The 16,892-nt window shown below is 54.9% G+C and overlaps 1 protein-coding gene across 3 annotated transcripts; it reads right to left on the reverse strand.

Annotated features, from left to right (window-relative positions):
* Window positions 1–429: 429 nt before the first annotated feature.
* On the reverse strand, window positions 430–16,342 carry PDCD6 (programmed cell death 6). 3 transcript variants are annotated; one of them, XM_025270783.3, is made up of 6 exons: window positions 16,146–16,338; window positions 15,339–15,400; window positions 9,533–9,577; window positions 8,535–8,687; window positions 4,216–4,325; window positions 430–1,194 (listed from the first exon to the last, which is right to left on the reverse strand). In XM_025270783.3, exons 1-6 carry the CDS (start codon window positions 16,238–16,240, stop codon window positions 1,096–1,098), a joined length of 564 nt encoding a protein of 187 aa, XP_025126568.1. In that variant the 5' UTR covers window positions 16,241–16,338; the 3' UTR covers window positions 430–1,095. The 3 variants fall into 3 exon arrangements, with proteins under 3 accessions (XP_025126568.1, XP_025126567.1, XP_025126569.1); XM_025270782.3 differs by having other exon boundaries at window positions 8,529–8,687; window positions 16,146–16,335; XM_025270784.3 differs by lacking the exon at window positions 8,535–8,687 and having other exon boundaries at window positions 16,146–16,342.
* Window positions 16,343–16,892: the final 550 nt, after the last annotated feature.

The raw sequence follows: 16,892 nt of genomic DNA on the forward strand, positions 1-16,892 counted from the left end.
GTCCATGAGCTCACAAGGCCAGTCGGAGCCCAATAGATTCTTCATCTCAACCCCAGGTACTGTGTTCAATGACGTTCCTTGTAATCACACTGCAGATAAAATCCACAGTCCCTCAGGCTCCGATCTCCTACCAGCACAGGTCCCCCAAAATGGACCCCCAGTTTCTGGCACCCCAGATCCATTTATGGGTCGCTGACACCGCCCAGAGGCCCACCCCGAATCCTGGTTTAGGGAGGCGCATTTTAAAGGGGGCGGGCACAGGAGCCCGAGGCGAGTCTGGGGGCAGCGCAGGAAGCCTGGGCTGGCTGGGCACCAAGCGCACGGGGAAGGGCTGGCGCACCCCCTGCACACCTTCATGCGTGACAAACTCTGATCAAGCCCATCAGAGGACAGAGGCACATCATTAGTAAGTGGAAGAAAAACCACTCCTTTCCAAATCAAATTTGGATCTGTATTTCCAAAGAAGTTTTACCAAATGTAAAGCAACTCCTGTCACAGAGGATGACAAATCTTGGGATTCCCATGACCAGGGCCAGGGGACACCCCGGGCTGCCAGACCCCTCAGAGCTCCAGGTGAGCGCAGCTGAGACGGACAGGCACAAGGGTACGTGTGCTTTACGCTTACGCCGCACGTTCAAGTGAGTACAGTGAACCCCCTTTAAAAAGTAAGGCACATGAGTGGCCTTCTGTGCAAGTTCCATATTATTTAAAGTTCCTATTGGCTAATAAAGTATTTCTACTCTAGAACTAGAGCTATCTGAAAAAGCACATGATAAGTTTTTTGCAAGCAGAATACCTGAAACATTATTATATGTTACCTCATGGCACAATTAACAGCCTCATATCAAATGTCTGTATCTGAGGAAACTAGCCTCATGTCAAATGTCTGAGGAAAGACAGAACTATTGTCACAACTGGGAAACGTTAACCAGCTCATCCACATATATACAGTTGGGTCCCCAAATAGTAGTTATACAAAATCTAAAGAAAGAACTGTATCTAACTACATTGGTGCTTGTTTCATTAAAGGTACGAGATTTGGCATTTTCAGTCTTTTTTCCCATAAGTCATGCTGGTATTTGCAGAAAGGCAGGGTCATACGATGCTGAAGACCATGGACAGATACTGTTCATATGACACTTGGATCCAGCCGTCCTGGTCTGTATCGTAGCGTCTGAATATATCCGTCAACCTCTGAGGAAAAACAGCAGGTATTTAGACCTGACACTTACCAACAGAAGGAACACAATGTATTGGTAAATAGACATTCAGGAACCCAATTTCAGAAGAGTCCCTGTCTCCACATCCCACACCCCCAGCGCAGGGACGCAGGGCAGGTGTCCTTGACCACCCACAGGGCAGGCCGGTCCACTCAGGAGATGGGGGGGATCAGGCAGGACAACGGACGACAGGGGGAGCCCAGTGTGTGGGCCACAGCCCCGGGCCCTGGCAGGGCCTCTGGCCCCAGAACAAGGTTTCCCCACAGTGGGTGATGTGCCCGGGTCCTCCTTTGCCATCATAAGACCGTTCTCCCAGGGCCTTCCCTGAAGGCTCATCCCTGTTCTGGTGACAGGCTGCTCAGAACGAAGGGAAACCAAACCCCAGTGGGGCCCCCCGGGGGAAGCCTGGCTGTAGAGCCAGAAGGGCGGGGTCTCCTGTGCAGCCCAAGCCCTTGCCTTGATGCCCCAAGAAGGGCGGGGTCTCCTGTGCGAGCCCAGGCCCTCGCCTTGATGCCCACCCTCCCCATCTCCTCCTGGCTGACCAGCCCCCAGGGCTCCCCCTCAGTCTGTTCACAAGTCTAGCCACTGGACAACAGAGACTGGGGCAGCTAGGTCAGTGCTGCCCTGAATGACAGAAGCTGGAAACCACCATGGGTTCGGAAGAGCCCAGACTGGAGAAGACAGTGCCCAGGCTCATCAAGACCTTGGCGGCCTGTCCACCTGCCCCAGGGCTGAGCAAGGCTGCAGCCTGGCCTGTGTGTGAGCTGAGCCTCCCGCTCCCGGCTCCAGTTCCAGCCCTCTCTGCCCTGAGCTGGGCAGGTCGATGGCCAACAATCAACAAGCTGACAGAGGTGACAGTCAGCGGGGGTGAACTGGAGCTTCCTATGTGGCCAACTCTGGTGTGACACAGACCACAGAAACCACAGTAGCAGTGCCCTCTGCTGGGAGGGCATGGCATCATTTCCCTTTCTTTGTGCTTGAAGATTTCTACCACTTTTCACATGGCTTCATATAAAAACAACTTTCAATAAGGCTTTTTCTTTCTCGAAAGGGGCAGATGGAAGAAGACCTCTGAGGGCTCCTGAGGACTTTCTGCAGGTGGCCTGCAGCTGAGCCTTTCCTTTCTGACCCCCGTGTCTGTGCAGAGTTTGGGTTCCTTCTCCAGGGGGTGGGGGCAGGGGCACCAGGCCCAGACAGCGGCAGGCCGCGGGCGGCCCACGGTCTGTGCTCAGTTTGCAGGCAGTGGGGACTCCAGGGGCTGAAAGCGACACAGGATGACCTTTGCTTATGCAGACATAGGGATCAGCTGGTTACTTAGGGGACATAACCTCAAGTGAAAATCCTAACCCCACAGATCCTGGTGAAATTTCTACATCACACCTATTCCTGACATATTCTGACAGCATAAAAGTGAAAGTTTTGGTCGCTCAGTCGTATCTGACTCCTTGTGACCCCGTGGACTGTAGCCTGCCAGTCTCCTCTGTTCACAGGATGCTCTACGCAAGAATACTGGCATGGGTTGCCATGCCCTCCTCCAGGGGATCTTTCCAACCCAGGGATCGAACCTGGATCTCCAGCATTGCAGGCAGATTCTTTACTGTCTAAGCCACCAGGGAAGCCCTGTAATCTCACCTCACCAGACCCTGAGAGGGAGACACCTGGCATTCCAATGAGTCACTGAAGCACAGGGCCTGGCGGGCCCAGATTCCCCAGGAAATCAGGACAGCAGGTCAGGGAGAGAAAGCTCAGTCATTCAACCATCACTGCGACAAGGAGAGCCCTGAGAGTGCCCCCCAAGTCACCAGTTCCACTGAGACCGCGTGCCCTGCACACCTCTCCGCAAATTCTGCTGCTGCTGCTAAGTCTCTCAGTCGTGTCCGACTCTGTGCAACCCCAGAGACGGCAGCCCACCAGGCTCTGCTGTCCCTGGGATTCTTCATGCAAGAACACTGGAGTGGGTCGCCAGTTCCTTTTCCAATGCATGAAAGTGAAAAGGGAAAGTGAAGTCGCTCAGTCGTGTCCGACTCTTCGCGACTCCATGGACTGCAGCCTACCAGGCTCTTCCACCCTTGGGATTTTCCAGGCAAGAGTACTGGAGTGGGTTGTCATTGCCTTCTCCATTTCTATATTATTTCTATGCCTGATTTTAGAATCTTCTCTGCAGATTCTAAAGACGACAAAATTTGACAACAAAATAGTTTGGATGTAAACAGCAAGGGTGTCTTTCAGGGCCGGGTTCTACTGAAATACTTCTGGAAAACACATTTGCTTCCCACAAATGGAACTGTGTCAGAATTATGAGCGAGTGGAGTATTATATGGACTTGGCTGTGAGTTGGTAACTGCTGACTCTAAACAATGGGCACAGGGTTGTCTTCGCTATTATTATTATTGAGCCTTCTCACAATGAAGAAAAGGTTTACACCAATTCACCGTGCTTTCTAAAGCTGAAATCTAAGGAACTTGGCGCCCCGCCTGGGGACAGGAGCGGCCCGTGTGGGAGCAGCCAGGTGGGTCCAGTGCTGCCACCTCCACCCTTGGAGGGCATCCCGCGCCCGGTTCCTCCTGGGCAAAGCCGAGGGACCGCAGGAGGAGCCAGCTCAGAGGGGCCTGCGAGGCAGTGGGCACTGCGATCAGCAGCCTGCCAGGCACTGCTCCCGACTCTCGCTGGGGAGCAAGCCTCCCGTGAAGGGCGCAGAGCGAGCCTCACGACAGAACCTTCTCCAATTCTCAGGAAGAAACACAACACAACACCAGGTATTCATGTGAACCGCCCGCTGGATCCCTTCCAAATGGATGGCTCTCAGGGTTTCCAGGGGAGGAGGGACACGCTGTCTACACCTCCATTTATCAGGAGAACTAGTTACTTCTCCAAGAAGCACACTCACTTCTGTAGCTTCTAGAGCCAGTCTTATGTGTCTGACTCGCTTCAACTGCCCAAGCGCGGGGCCTTGGGCACCCACTGCCCACCACCCCGGGCCTTCCGGCGGCGGTACCTGCAACACGATGCAGCCCTGGATGAAGTCGTCGAAGGCGATCTGCCCCCGGCCTTGTCGGTCGAACTTCCGAATGAGGATGTCATGAAACTGGTCAGAGAGCCGGTACCCTGCAGGGGGGCGGGCAGAGTCAACCCCACGCCCACCCCAGAACCCAGTCTCCCCCACCCAACCCCCAAGAACACAACGTGGGCCCCCCAGGCAGGCCCGGGGGCAAGCACACGGCAAGGCGCTGAGAGCTCTGCAGAGTCTCTGCACTGTGCCCTTGGCCCCACGGAGGTGCCCTCCTGGAGGGACCACGGAATCACTCATTCACACCAACTCCAGCGCTACAGTGGCCCTGCAGGGGCTTCTGGAATGTCAGCCTTCTTACAAGCCTTCATTGGTAAATTTTACTTCATTGTTAACAAGCTAGCCGTGAAGTTGTGAATAACTCAGCTGTCCTGGATTATTCGCTGCTAGAGAATGCTTTGCAAAATAAAAGCTCACTAAGGCTCCCAAGGAGACAAAGTGTAAACTTAAGGACAGGAAGTTAACTGATGGTCCCTCCCCTGCATCAGCTGCTCACTGGCATCAAGACATCAACGTATGAGGGCGCGGGATCCGATGGAGCTCCGGAAGGGCCATCCTGGTGCCTTGACTCCCCCTCCAATGCCCGAGCGGCCTGGCCCCCAGCAGGGCAGCAGGGATGCCCTGGCTCTCTCAGCCCTGCCCTCCCCGCCCCCAGTCTCACCACCTGTGTGACCGTGGCTTCCTTACTTATTCAGGAGACAACATCCAGGTGCAAAATATTTTTACCATTTTTCAGTCCCGCTGGAATCTTTGCAAGGATATGTACACCTATTATCTGAGTGAATGTCACAGTTAATTACCTCTATAAGCGCTTCATCACTTTACTGAAAAAGTCAAATGTGCACACACGTGACAGTACCCTCCAGAGTGGTCAGCGAGCTCCTCACATCCGTGAACTAATCCAGGCCCCCGCCCTGCAGCTGAGCAGCAGACAGGACCCTCCTACACCTGGCACAGCCTGTGGCCAGACAGAGGCCAGGCTGGGGAAGGCCGGCGAGATGGCCACAGGGACACAGCATCATGGAGAGCGGGGCTTGTGGAACCAGGCAGGTGCCACTGGGCCCGATGAGCCACTAGGCCGGCTCCGCCCTCCGAGTCCCACATGTGGACCCACCTCAGCAGCCTGTTCTCGGCCAGTGAGGCAGGTGGAGACCACTGTGTGTCCTGTAGCCAGCAGGAAGGGCTGGCCACCTCATTGGGTGTCATGCACGTCCTCCCAGAATGCCCCCTCCCCCAAGGCTGCACTTCCAGCGGAGGGAACTAGCCCTCCTTCCCCAAGAGCTAGCGAGGCGGCCTGCTGCCTCCACTGGCCACCCAGCACCCACTCGCAGTGCTAGGAAGAAAAGCCAATGCCAGTTAGAAACTATGGCAGAGGACAGACAGGGCGAATGGCACAGAGACGGGTGGGGGCTGCCGTGGCCCTGTCAGGGCCGTAACTTGGTCAACCTGACCGTAAAGATGCTGTTGACCTGGGCAGGGTGGCTGATGGCTGATGGCCCGGGCTCCGGGACGCAGAGTCGGTGTGTGGGTGTCAGGGCTTGGGCTCCGCTGCATTAAAAGGGGCAGAGCAGGCGCAGCACAAGACGGAAAGCAGCCGACGAGGGTGACGAGTGAGCAGAGGCTCACTGCCCCCGTGTGACGTCCCCTCAAACCACGCTGGCTTCAGGCTGCCAGGGTCTGGGTGCAGGGCTTGGGCGGGAGTGCTGGAGGGGTGCTTGTGGTGGGGAGCCTGCCTTTGTCAGGGACAACAGGACTGTTTGTCCCCCACGAGTGGAGTGTGTGGCCTTGCCTTACACACCTTGTTACTTTCTGGTCTCTGTACCTGGCATGCAAAACATGCTGTTCAGTCACTCAGTCGCATCCGACTCTTTGCAACCCCATGGACTGCAGCACGCCAGGCCTCCCTGTCCTTCACCAACTCCTGGAGTTTGCTCAAACCCATGTCCATTGAGTCGGTGATGCCATCCAACCATCTCATCCTCTGTCATCCCCTTCTCCTCCTGCCTTCAATCATTCCCAGCATCAGGGTCTTTTCCAATGAGTCAGCTCTTTGCATCAGGTGGCCAAACTATTGGAGCTTCAGCTTCAGTATCAGTCCTTCCAATGAATATCCAGGCTTGATTTCCTTTAGGATTGACTGGTTTAATCTCCTTGCTGTCCAAGGGACTCTCAAGAGTCTTCTCCAACACCACAGTTCAAAAGCACCAATTCTTGGGTACTTAGCTTTCTTTACGGTCCAACTCTCACATCCATGCATGACTACTGGAAAAACCAGAGCTTTAACTAGACAGACCTTTGTTGGTAAAGTGATGTCTCTGCTTTTAAATACACTGTCTAGGTTGCTCATTGCTTTTCTTCCAAAGAGCAAGCGGCTTTTAATTTCATGGCTGCAGTCACCATCTAGAATGATTTTGGAGCCCAAGGAAATAAAGTCTGCACTGTTTCTATAGTTTCCCCATCTATTTGCCATGAAGTGATGGGACCAGATGCCATGATCTTAGGTTTCTGAATGTTGAGTTTTAAGTCGGCTTTTTTATTCTCCTCTTTCACCTTTATCAAGAGGCTCTTTTATTCCTATTACGGAGCACATAATAGGAATAAAAGCCTAAAAGATGAACAGATGGACCCTCAAATCCAGCAGGTGGGCCGTTCAGGGTCACACAGCCCTGCCAGGGTCAGCCTGAGACTCCATGTAGGGGGGTGAGAGGTCAGAGGGCACCTTAGGGCTTCAGCCACCCTGACTCCCTCATGCGTCTGCTGAGCTGCAGTGCAGCTCCAGCTTGACTGACAGACACTTGTTCTTAGAAACCAAAGAGGAAATTTCACTCCCAGGGCAAATTCTTTGTCACTAACAAGTAACCGGCAAAAGGTTGACAAGTCACCTCGGGTGGGAGACGAGGAGCCAGAGGAGTCCTGAGAAATGGAGGACCAAGGGCAGGAAGGAACCCCGCAGCATAACTGAAGAAATGCTGCAGCGGAGTCTGTCCTTTCTCCAGGAAAAGCTGAAGGTCAGGGAGGCTCTTGGCTCCACCCCGCACCATGAAGCCTATCAGCGTCTGACCTCCTGGATCTAACTGGGACTTGCAGGCCCGAGAGCCAGAGACCGGCTGGCCGACCTCAGCGTTTCCAACCCGAGTCCAGGAAATGACGGTTGCTGGCACTAAGAAAAAGCGGGCTGCAGGCCTGACAAGGTTAGAAACACTGTGGTCGGTGCCGAGATCACCAGCCTGGAAACGAATTTAGAGGGTCCAGGTTCCAGTCAGCCAGGCCTCCAGCTCCCTCCTGCCCAGGACTGCTCTGTGAGGGACGCCCCTAACGCTCAGCCCCCCACCTACTGGCACAGCAAGGTCAGCCACATTCCAAGTTCCAATCCAGAGAACCCAGGGCCGAAGTCCTGCCCAAATCCTGACCTGCGCCTGGTGGCAATACAAACTTCTGTGGGGTCCCACAGCCTCTAAAGCAAAAGAGAGACAAAGAGGAGAAGACAGCCATAAAGGACAAACGCAGAGGAAGAAGGGTGGGGAAGAAGCACAGCGATAACCACAAGGACCAAAATGTACTTTGTTATTAAAACCAGAAACAGCCAGAATAAAGTACACTGGACTCTAACAGAAGGGCCCAGAGAACACAGGGCCGGGGGATTCACGCCCGTCAAACCAGAATTCTGGTGCGATGACTGCGTCCCTCCTCACGAACCCTGAGCTGCCCGCAGGCCCACGTGGGCCCCAGGACCAGGCCTACTGACCGCTCTGGAAGGTACCACAGGAGCATGCTCACAGCACAGCAAGCAGGCAGGCTGCACACACCTGAGAATGCGGGCTTCCGTGCTCACACCTGCACTCCATGCAACCCACGGGCTCGTCTTTTGTGAGCATTTTATCATTGGTCCGTGTATTCTCATGTCAGGGAACAGAAGGTGCTTTACATATGTAAGCTGTTTTATCTTGACTTGTTCACTTTAAACGTTTTGAAAACCACATTCTCAGTGTGCCTGCGACACCACTTCACAAAAGAAACGACTGCATAGCCCTCATCTCATTTTGGATGGAAAACCGCATAAAAGCCCCCAAGTCAAATATAAGCCTGTATGATAAAGAAACCTCAAAAATGTACAACTGCAATGTAAACAAAAATTTCACATAGGCTACTTTCAAATGATTAAGCTGAACAAAGCAACAGATACACCATATGGCCCTTGGCTCCAAAATGAAATAGCTACGCAGTCAAGACAAGTGTTTTACCGAAACCTGAGAGGGCTTGCTTGAGCTCGTTCTTGTCGATCATGCCCGAGTTGTCCCTGTCGTATGTGCGGAAGACGTTCTGCCAGTCCGTGATGTACTTCCAGACGCCAGTGAACTCACTGAAGTTCACGCCGGCCTTGTTCTCTCTGTCAAACATGGCTGAAGCGAAAGGGCACGGCTCAGCAGGAACCAGGGCAGAGGCACACCCACAGCTCCGCAGGCTGGGTTCCTCCAGGACCAGCCCGGAGCTCGGCCAGCAGGTCCCCAGGGGCTGTGGTCACCAGCCCTAATTAGCCAGGCAGGCGTGAGGCGGCTGTGAAGAGGATGTGCGAGCCGAACACCCTGATAGATCCACAATTAGAACGATTTACACCAAAGGATGTTCCTCAAAAGCTGGGCACGCCCGCTCTCGGGAAGGAACCGGGGTGCAGAGGGGTCAAGGGGCCTACCCCAACCCTCCAGGCTCAGGTCTGGTTCCTGGAGCTGCCCGTCCATCCCCCAGAGGATCCGTGTCCCTGAGGAGGAGCTCCTTAGAGGGCTCGGTCAGGGAGGCCCATTCCAATGAGAGAAAGACTACTGGCTTTTGGGGTTTTTTTTAAGCAAGACCCACCTTTCATTTTAAAAAAATCAGCCTCATTCCAGGTCCAAATAAAAACTTATAACTACATTTACATACAACTGCATGCAAAATGGATAGAGATGCCTATAGGAAATCTCAGTCTGAGACATTGCTACCAAAACGTAGTGCGCCATCTGCCTCTTCAGGAAACCGAAGTGCTCCTGGTGTGCACAGAAGTCACTCCAGCTGAGTGACTCGTCACGTGAGAACTCAGCTGCTTCTTCCAGTCACAGCCACGCAACCCGGGGGGAACGGAAACGTGTGCGGAAATGAGGGTGGGGCGCACAGCGAATGCTGAGCGAAGGCTCAGGGATGGTGGGGCGGGCGGGACACCCAGAAGAGAATCAGCCGGAAGCGCAGGCCCGACAGGGTTGCCCATACTTACATATGATTGATCGGACAGTCACTGGATTAAACGGAGTCCAGGTGCCTGAAACAAACATTAGGAGTTAAGACAGAGCGGAATCTCTGAATCCCGTCTGCAACCCCAGAGGCCAGAGAAGCGAGGAGCTGCCAGCATCAGGACCTGAGAGCCACGGGTCTCAGCGGGGAGGCCGCCCCTGGACGATGGGCAGCCAGGGTCCTGTCTACACTGCCTGAGAGTCACTCTGGTCCCGCCACACGTTCACAGCTGCTCATGAGCTGCGCCTGGCAGCTCGCCCTCCTCACGTTGTAACTAGAGACGGCCATCTTGCCACTCACTGAACTTCCCAGGCCCACAGCACCAGGCGCGCTGAGCCCCACTAGGCCTGTCACAGCTGCACTGCAGAGAACCCCACGCCCAGGGGCACCGCCGCTGCAGGGCCAGGGTCGTCCACGCGTCCACAGGGGCTGCACATGTGGTGAGCGAACCTGCCGGAGTGCTCGGGAAAGGACAGCGTGAAGACAGGTTTCCGTGCTCCTCCTAAAGTAACAGGCTGGCAACACACTATCTTTTCTGAAACTGTGAAAAGGATGCATCATTCCATGATTCATTTCAGAACAGTAGTGGGATCTTACCAAACATTTGTTATAAAGGGAACTGTTCACTCTGACAGATTTGGTAATTTAGAACCCTTCATAAGCTGTGACGATGGAACGTTCACCAGGTAACTCTGTGCCCAAGGATCTGTTTTCAGAGTGATCAATGCTGACTAAAACCAGGGTAAATGTTTTTTATGTGCCGTGTTCCCCCATCCCCCCTTGTACAGTAACACCCCACCTCCCCTCCTGTGTACAGACCGCTTCAGCTCTAGGGGCACAGGCCCCTCCCGACCCCACGCAGGGCAGCACCCCGGGCTCTGAGCATGCCCAGTTGGCCCACACACACCCCCGATACCCCATGTGGCCCCACCTTCACCCCACCCCTACTTCTCCTCAACCTCAGTCTGTACGGGGCTTTGCCAGGGAAGCCGCGCTGAGCCCCGAAGTCACCCCACCGGCCCCTTGGGGCCCCGACACTCGTGAAACCGCCCCTTCTGCCTGAGCCAGGCCTGCAGCCAGGGCCCCTGTGCGCTGGGCAGGCATCTCTGGCTTCTTCGGGGTCCGAGGGAGAGTGGGTAGGTGGATATGAAGGTTCTGGGGAAGGTCAGCTCACTAAAACCAGGCCACAAAGGAGTCATACACAGAGGGGCCAAGAGGAGGCACCGTCTGTGCACAGGTTTCTGACATCCCAGCTGCTCACGCACTGGCCGCTGTTTCCACAGGATACAACCCACCCTGGACCAGGAGCCCGAGGGACCAAATGCAGCTGCTGGACTCTTCCTGCCTTTCTCAGCTCTGATGCCGGCTATGTCCACACCAAGAGTCCTCAGGGACCGCCCGCTGGGGGCCTGGGTGCGGCTGCGGCGATTCCACAGACTGGAAGAGGCTGTGCCCACTGCTCATCCCGATTGTGAGGAGGGCATCCTGGTCACGTCAGCAAATGAATTTTAAACACAAGTGACTTGAGTTAAACAGTTAAACGATGCTGCAAACACAGGCACTTTGCAAGGTAAGGGCCAGGCCCCTGTGGAGGCAGAGGGACATGTGGGTGGATCGGAGCTCCAGTTGGCAGAGCTGGATGACGGGAAGCTGGGGACAGCAGAGGCCACCCTGGGCCGATCTGGGCATGGAGACAGGAGACCCGCAGGCTGGCCAGCTCGGGAGGCAGAGGCAGGCTCCTGGTCCCTTAACTGGCCCTTCCTGTCACCCAAACTGGGCTGACTCTCCATGGAAACCAAGGGGTAGTGACAACCCCAACAGTGAATGGACTCTTGAGTGCCAGGTTCTGTGGTCTCAGACTGAACGACAAAGCTTGACAGCCCCTAGTGATGCCGCACTCAACGCTTGGGTAACGCTAGCTGTTACACACACCAGAGCGCCAGCCTGAAGACCTACAACCTCTGTAAGAAAATGCACTGCGACACGGAGAAGCAGGCCTAACAGAGCCTGCTGGGTGCCCAGGACACACTGAGCAGGAAGAGTCCCTTCGGCACGAGTGACCCTCACATGGCTTTCAGGGCCAACCCCAATTTCAAACATTCCCACCCGCTTCCCTCGGTAACCAACGCGTCTAGGAACGTCACAGCCGCCAGCCTGAGAAAGATTTTCTGTTAGACTTCTACTTAGAAATATGTGCTCTCTGTTCCTCTAAGTCTTGCCTCAGTCTGATCTGCAAGAACCAAAGAAAACAGAAACACACACAGAATCTCCATGTACACTGAGGACATGTAACTCTTTTCACCCATAATTTGAACATGAAAGGGCCACAGCTCCAGGGCGGCGGGTCGGGGGCAGGGGGTCACACTGGGCGCTCAAGTGTTTTGCCTGTAACCCTCAGGAATACAGACGATTTTAACCAATTTATATTGGACCCTTTCTTAAAGGAGAAAAACGCCACTCTGCTCTGTGATAATATATTCTTCTTGCTCTCCAGAGAGTTTTCTTTCTAGAAACTGCATCCTGTTAGCACAGACTTGGATTGCAGCGAGAGGTGCACGGGTGGAGTCGTCCTGCACCCTGCAGCCACATGGAATCAGCGGACGAGCGGGCCTTTCACAGCACCACCGCCGTCCCCTTCCTCTTCACCGCATCAGAGCCGCTGCCCAGCCCTTCTGGGGGAGGCAGGAGCCATGCAGGCAGGCTGGGCGCACCCTGCAGGCTCGCGTGGACTCTGCCAGGACCCTGGTGGCTCTTCAGGATCAGGAATTCTGTACCCCACCAGTCACCTTCACCTACAGCCTCAAAGAGCCACGACTGCCGGGTCTCTAGGAGAGCTGAAGTCCATTTTGATAAAAACACCTCAAAAAGAATGTATTATATGACCTATTATTTAAAGTCCAACTAGGGCTTCCCGGGTGGCTCATGGTAAGGAATCCACCTGCTAGTGCAGAAGACACAGGTTCGATCCCTGACCCAGGAAGATCCCTCAAAGCACAGAGCAACTAAGCGCATGCTCCACGGCTACTGCACCCCAGAGCCCGTGCTCCTCGACAGGAGGCGCCGCAGTGAGAAGCTGGGGCACCGTAACTAGAGCGACCCCACTCACCGCAACCACAAAGAATCCTCTGCAGCAACGGAGACCCAGAACAGCCATAAATAAATAAAGTCCAATTTGAAAAATGCCTTCTCAAAGTATACCAATGTTATGTTACTGCAAACCTAGAGAAGCACAAAAAAAGGGCTTGAGCAAATTTAATTTCCAATAATTCGAAGTAACAATGTGGAAGTAAAAATTTTTTTAAAAAGTACCTGACTGAAGATGGTTTGTGCTGTGTTATTTCAGACGGCAAGACAGTCCTGCGTCTCTTCACACCTCTTAACCACACCTCCCTGAGAGCAGCCATGGGAAAGTTCCCCCAGGGAAAGAAGACATAAAGGACTCGGTGTGCAGGGCCCACAAGGACTCCTTCAGTGGTGGTTTCATCTGATTTTAACAGTGCCTCAGAGGCACACAGCTAACAGAAGAGAGAAATCATGCTGTTTTGTGCCTTCAGTTTTTCCACCAGTAATAAACTAATTTCCTGAAATAACTTAATATTCTAGTCCTAATATGAAAACAGGCTTTCCAGGTGGCACTAATGGTAAAGAACCTGCCTGCCAACGCAAGAGACCCAAGAGATGCAGGTTCCATCCCTAGGTTGGGAAGATCCCCTGGAGAAGGAAATGGCAACCCTCTCCAGTATTCTTGCCTGGAGAATCCCATGGACAGAGGAGCCTAGTGGGCTGCAGTCCATGGGGTCACAAAGAGTCAGACCCAACTGAAGCAACTTAGGAATATGAAAACAGAGGTCCATTCTGGGGAGAAAACTGAAAGTCAAAATAACTCCAATGTTAACAACTCTGGGAATTCGAGGAGCAGGAAGAGAACTGACTCGTGTCCATCCTCAGTGACTGAGGCCGGGAAACATGACACAACCGGAAACGAGAGACCGGCTGGAGCTTCCTCTAGGAGCCAGAGACAGCTGCAGAAACGACTCCAGCAGAATGAGAGGAGGAAACAGGCAGCACCCAAGAAAAGGGAGGAGCCGTGGGTGCAGAGACAGGAGCCGCCCAGCTCGGGAGCAATGGTGGGTGTCCTGGCAGGAGGAGAGGAGCCCGCTCAGTCAGGGTGGGAGCCACAGCCAGCCTGTGCCTTCAGGGAGCCAACAGGAGGAGGCAGGCTGGACGGCACCAGGTGTGGGGGGAGCGCCTAGCTATGCAGGCACACACCTTGATTCCAGTGTGCGACCTACCTCTACTCTGGGGCTGAGAAAGGACGAGCGACCGGCACCCATTCATAACCAGACTTCCTGCAGAAAAAGCCTAATTGAATCTACAAAGATATTCACAGCACAGCAAAACAAAGCAAACTCTGGTTATGCAGGATGGGAGGACAAAAGCCTAAGAAAGTAAGGGGTCCCTGACTATCAGTAAAATTCACCTCTTAAAATTCTCAGCTTGCGGCACTGGTGAGCTAGAAATTTAAAAATTTTAGCAGCTAATTTGAAGAGGAAAATATGATTGGTTAAAAAAAAATCACAGTTTATAAAATACACACAAAACAGGTAGAACAACCATCACAAGTTGCTCCACACAAAAACCAGCACACCCCCAGGGAAGAGAGAGGCAGCCATGGCAGGTGGGGGGAGGGAGTCCCTACCTCCCTCTGAGCTCAGTGACTACCAGTAAGCTCTTACCCAGCCCCAATAGAAGCCGAGGAATCCCTCAGGGCAAATCAAGAAAAGTGACTCCACAGGATCACCGGAGCAGGCCCTGATACACACTCAGTGGCTGGGTTAAACACGCTCCCTCTCCAGCAGGCTCCTGCTTCAAGGCTGTGTTCCGACAGAGCCATTTGCTTTAACAACCAGCTGAACTGTCAAGCCTGACATCCTCTAGAGACAGTATTTCCTGTATGATCCTGTAAATACCAACCCTTCACCAACAGCAACAGAGGAGTACCCACAGTGGAGGCTCGCCTCCCTTCTGACCTACACGCAGGCCTGGGAGGCACCGTCCACCTCCCACAACACCAGCCTGCTCCCGCTGGTAAGGTGAGCCTTTCAGCACCGTCATTACCTCTTAAAATCAATCCCTCTTCGGATTTAAATGGCACCCCTCTGGAAGACACCACAAATCTAAGGACCAGAAAAAGACAGTGGTGTCTCACGGATCAAAAGAAGGGCAACACAGTCAGGTATTTACTGAAGTAAGGTGTCCACGTCAATGGATTAATCACACTGAGACCAGCAAAAAGGTGACTCCAAAGTGTGCCCCCAGAACTGGCACAATGAGCTGGGATCCTCTCGCCCCAGTCTGGATGACTAGCATTCATCCACTGAAGAGCCTGAGCCCCGAGATCCGGCTGCAGGGCCACCAGCATTCCCAGTTACTTCCTCTTTGGTGTCAGTGGGACCCTGGTGCCTCCCCGGAAGTCAAAAGACGCAGTTACCAGAGAAATTCAACAGCCTTCAATAAAGCAGAGGACCGTCTGCTGTACAGAGCCAGGCTCCCTGTGCTCCTGAAGCCCACACCCCAGCCTCCAACTCGCAGGCTTTCCCTGTGACCTCCATGCAGCTGCCCCCCAAGCTCAGCAAGGACTCAGAGAAGCACTGACTGGACACCCAGGAAAACCCTCCACAGGCCACGGATTAAGTCTTAATGATTCGGAAAAGAAATCCAGGAAAGAAGTTATTTACTACGGGTGGTCAGGCCTGCAGTTCCGAGTCCAGATGGCCGGGTGCACTCACCATTGGACAGTGCTTGCTGAAGCTCGTTGTCAGATATCACACCGCTTCTGTCCTTATCAACCCTACAAAATTAATATCAGTTAAACTGGCGATTCAAAGTGCAGGAAAAGCAATACAGGACCAGAACCAAGGTTTAACTCTCCTGTCAACCTAAATTAATTTCCCTGCTTCTTTCCCTTTGGCTGCTAGACTATCTCACTCCCATAGTCCGCTGGGGAATAAGCAAGCCTGTCTCCTTCACTGTCTGAGGTCCCCCTGCTGAAGGCCAAGCTGCTTCTCCGATTCTCTCAAGCCTTTCTCCCACAGCCTGTCTGAATTCCACCCAGATCGTGTCCTTTTCACAAAGAGGAAAAGGTTCTCTTAGACAACTAAGTCAGTCCCTGACCCTGAATCACTCTAGCATGGGGCGCCAACTCGCTGGAAGGACGACCGGGTACCGAAGACACTGCGGTGACGTCCCCTGCGCACAGCCAGGGCCTGGCTTCCCGCCTGGTGGCCGAGGCAGCTGCAGCGAGCCCGCGTTTCTGCTCCCCTAACTGAATAAGCGTCCCCGGGAGACCCTCGCCCCTGAGCAAAGGCCCTGCTCTCGGGGGAGAAGGACGGAGGCCGAACCTCCGGGCGGCCGCTCTGCGCTCCGGGAAGTGCCCAGGGGCGGAGAGGAGGTCAAAGCTGAGGACACGGAGCAGGCCGGGGGGCCAGAGTGCCAGGAGGGGGGCCGGACTGCGGGCCGAGGGGCAGGACGGGCAAGGCCCGGGGCTGACACCGAGGGAAGGGGAGGCCTGCCCGCGCCCGCCCGCCCGGCCGCACCTCTGGAAGACGTTCCACAGGAAGCTCTGGTCCGGCAACGCGGCGCCCGCGGCAGGGCCGGCGCCAGGGCCCGGGCGGTACGGGTAGGCGGCCATGGGCCGAGGCGCGGCGGAGTTGAGGTGCGGCTGAGGGGCGGCCGGGAAGCGGGCGGTGGCAGGTGGCTCCACTTCCGCCTCGGCGGGGACGGGGCCGGGAGCGCCACTTCCGGGGCGGTCACGGGAGCGAGCGCGGCCAGTCCCGTCGCTGCCCCGTTGCCAGGCAACGCCCCCGCGTCCGGCCAGCGTGTCAGGGTCCAGCGAGCGGCTCGGAGCAGATGGCCGAGGCCATGCGGCCTCCAGGGTCACGGACGCGCGTGGGAGCTGCTTCTCCCGCGGCACAGAGTGGACGTGAAGGGCGGGGGAAGTTCCTTCGAACATGGACCGTCCTTGCACCAAATGAAGGCCATGGAAGAACGGTGATGGAGCGGAAGAACGCGCCGGAGATTCCTGTGCTTTCCGAACTTCTCTCCCGGCCCTGCCCGCGCTTCTCTGCGTTCCTTCCCCACACCCACTTCCTTCTCGGTACCACACGACGTCCCCTCCGGCGTCTGACAGGGCCTGGAGCTCCCCAGCTCCGTCTGCACGTACGTGACCAGGCCCTAATGCCCCTGCTGATGGGTGGCCAGCGTGTCCCTCCGGCCAGTTGAAGACGCCACCGCCTCCGTCTGGACTTCGACTGAGCGCAGCGCCCTCCGCGCAGGGAAGCCCA

This window comes from Bubalus bubalis, chromosome 19, assembly GCF_019923935.1.
Source record: "Bubalus bubalis isolate 160015118507 breed Murrah chromosome 19, NDDB_SH_1, whole genome shotgun sequence".
NCBI lineage: Eukaryota > Metazoa > Chordata > Mammalia > Artiodactyla > Bovidae > Bubalus > Bubalus bubalis.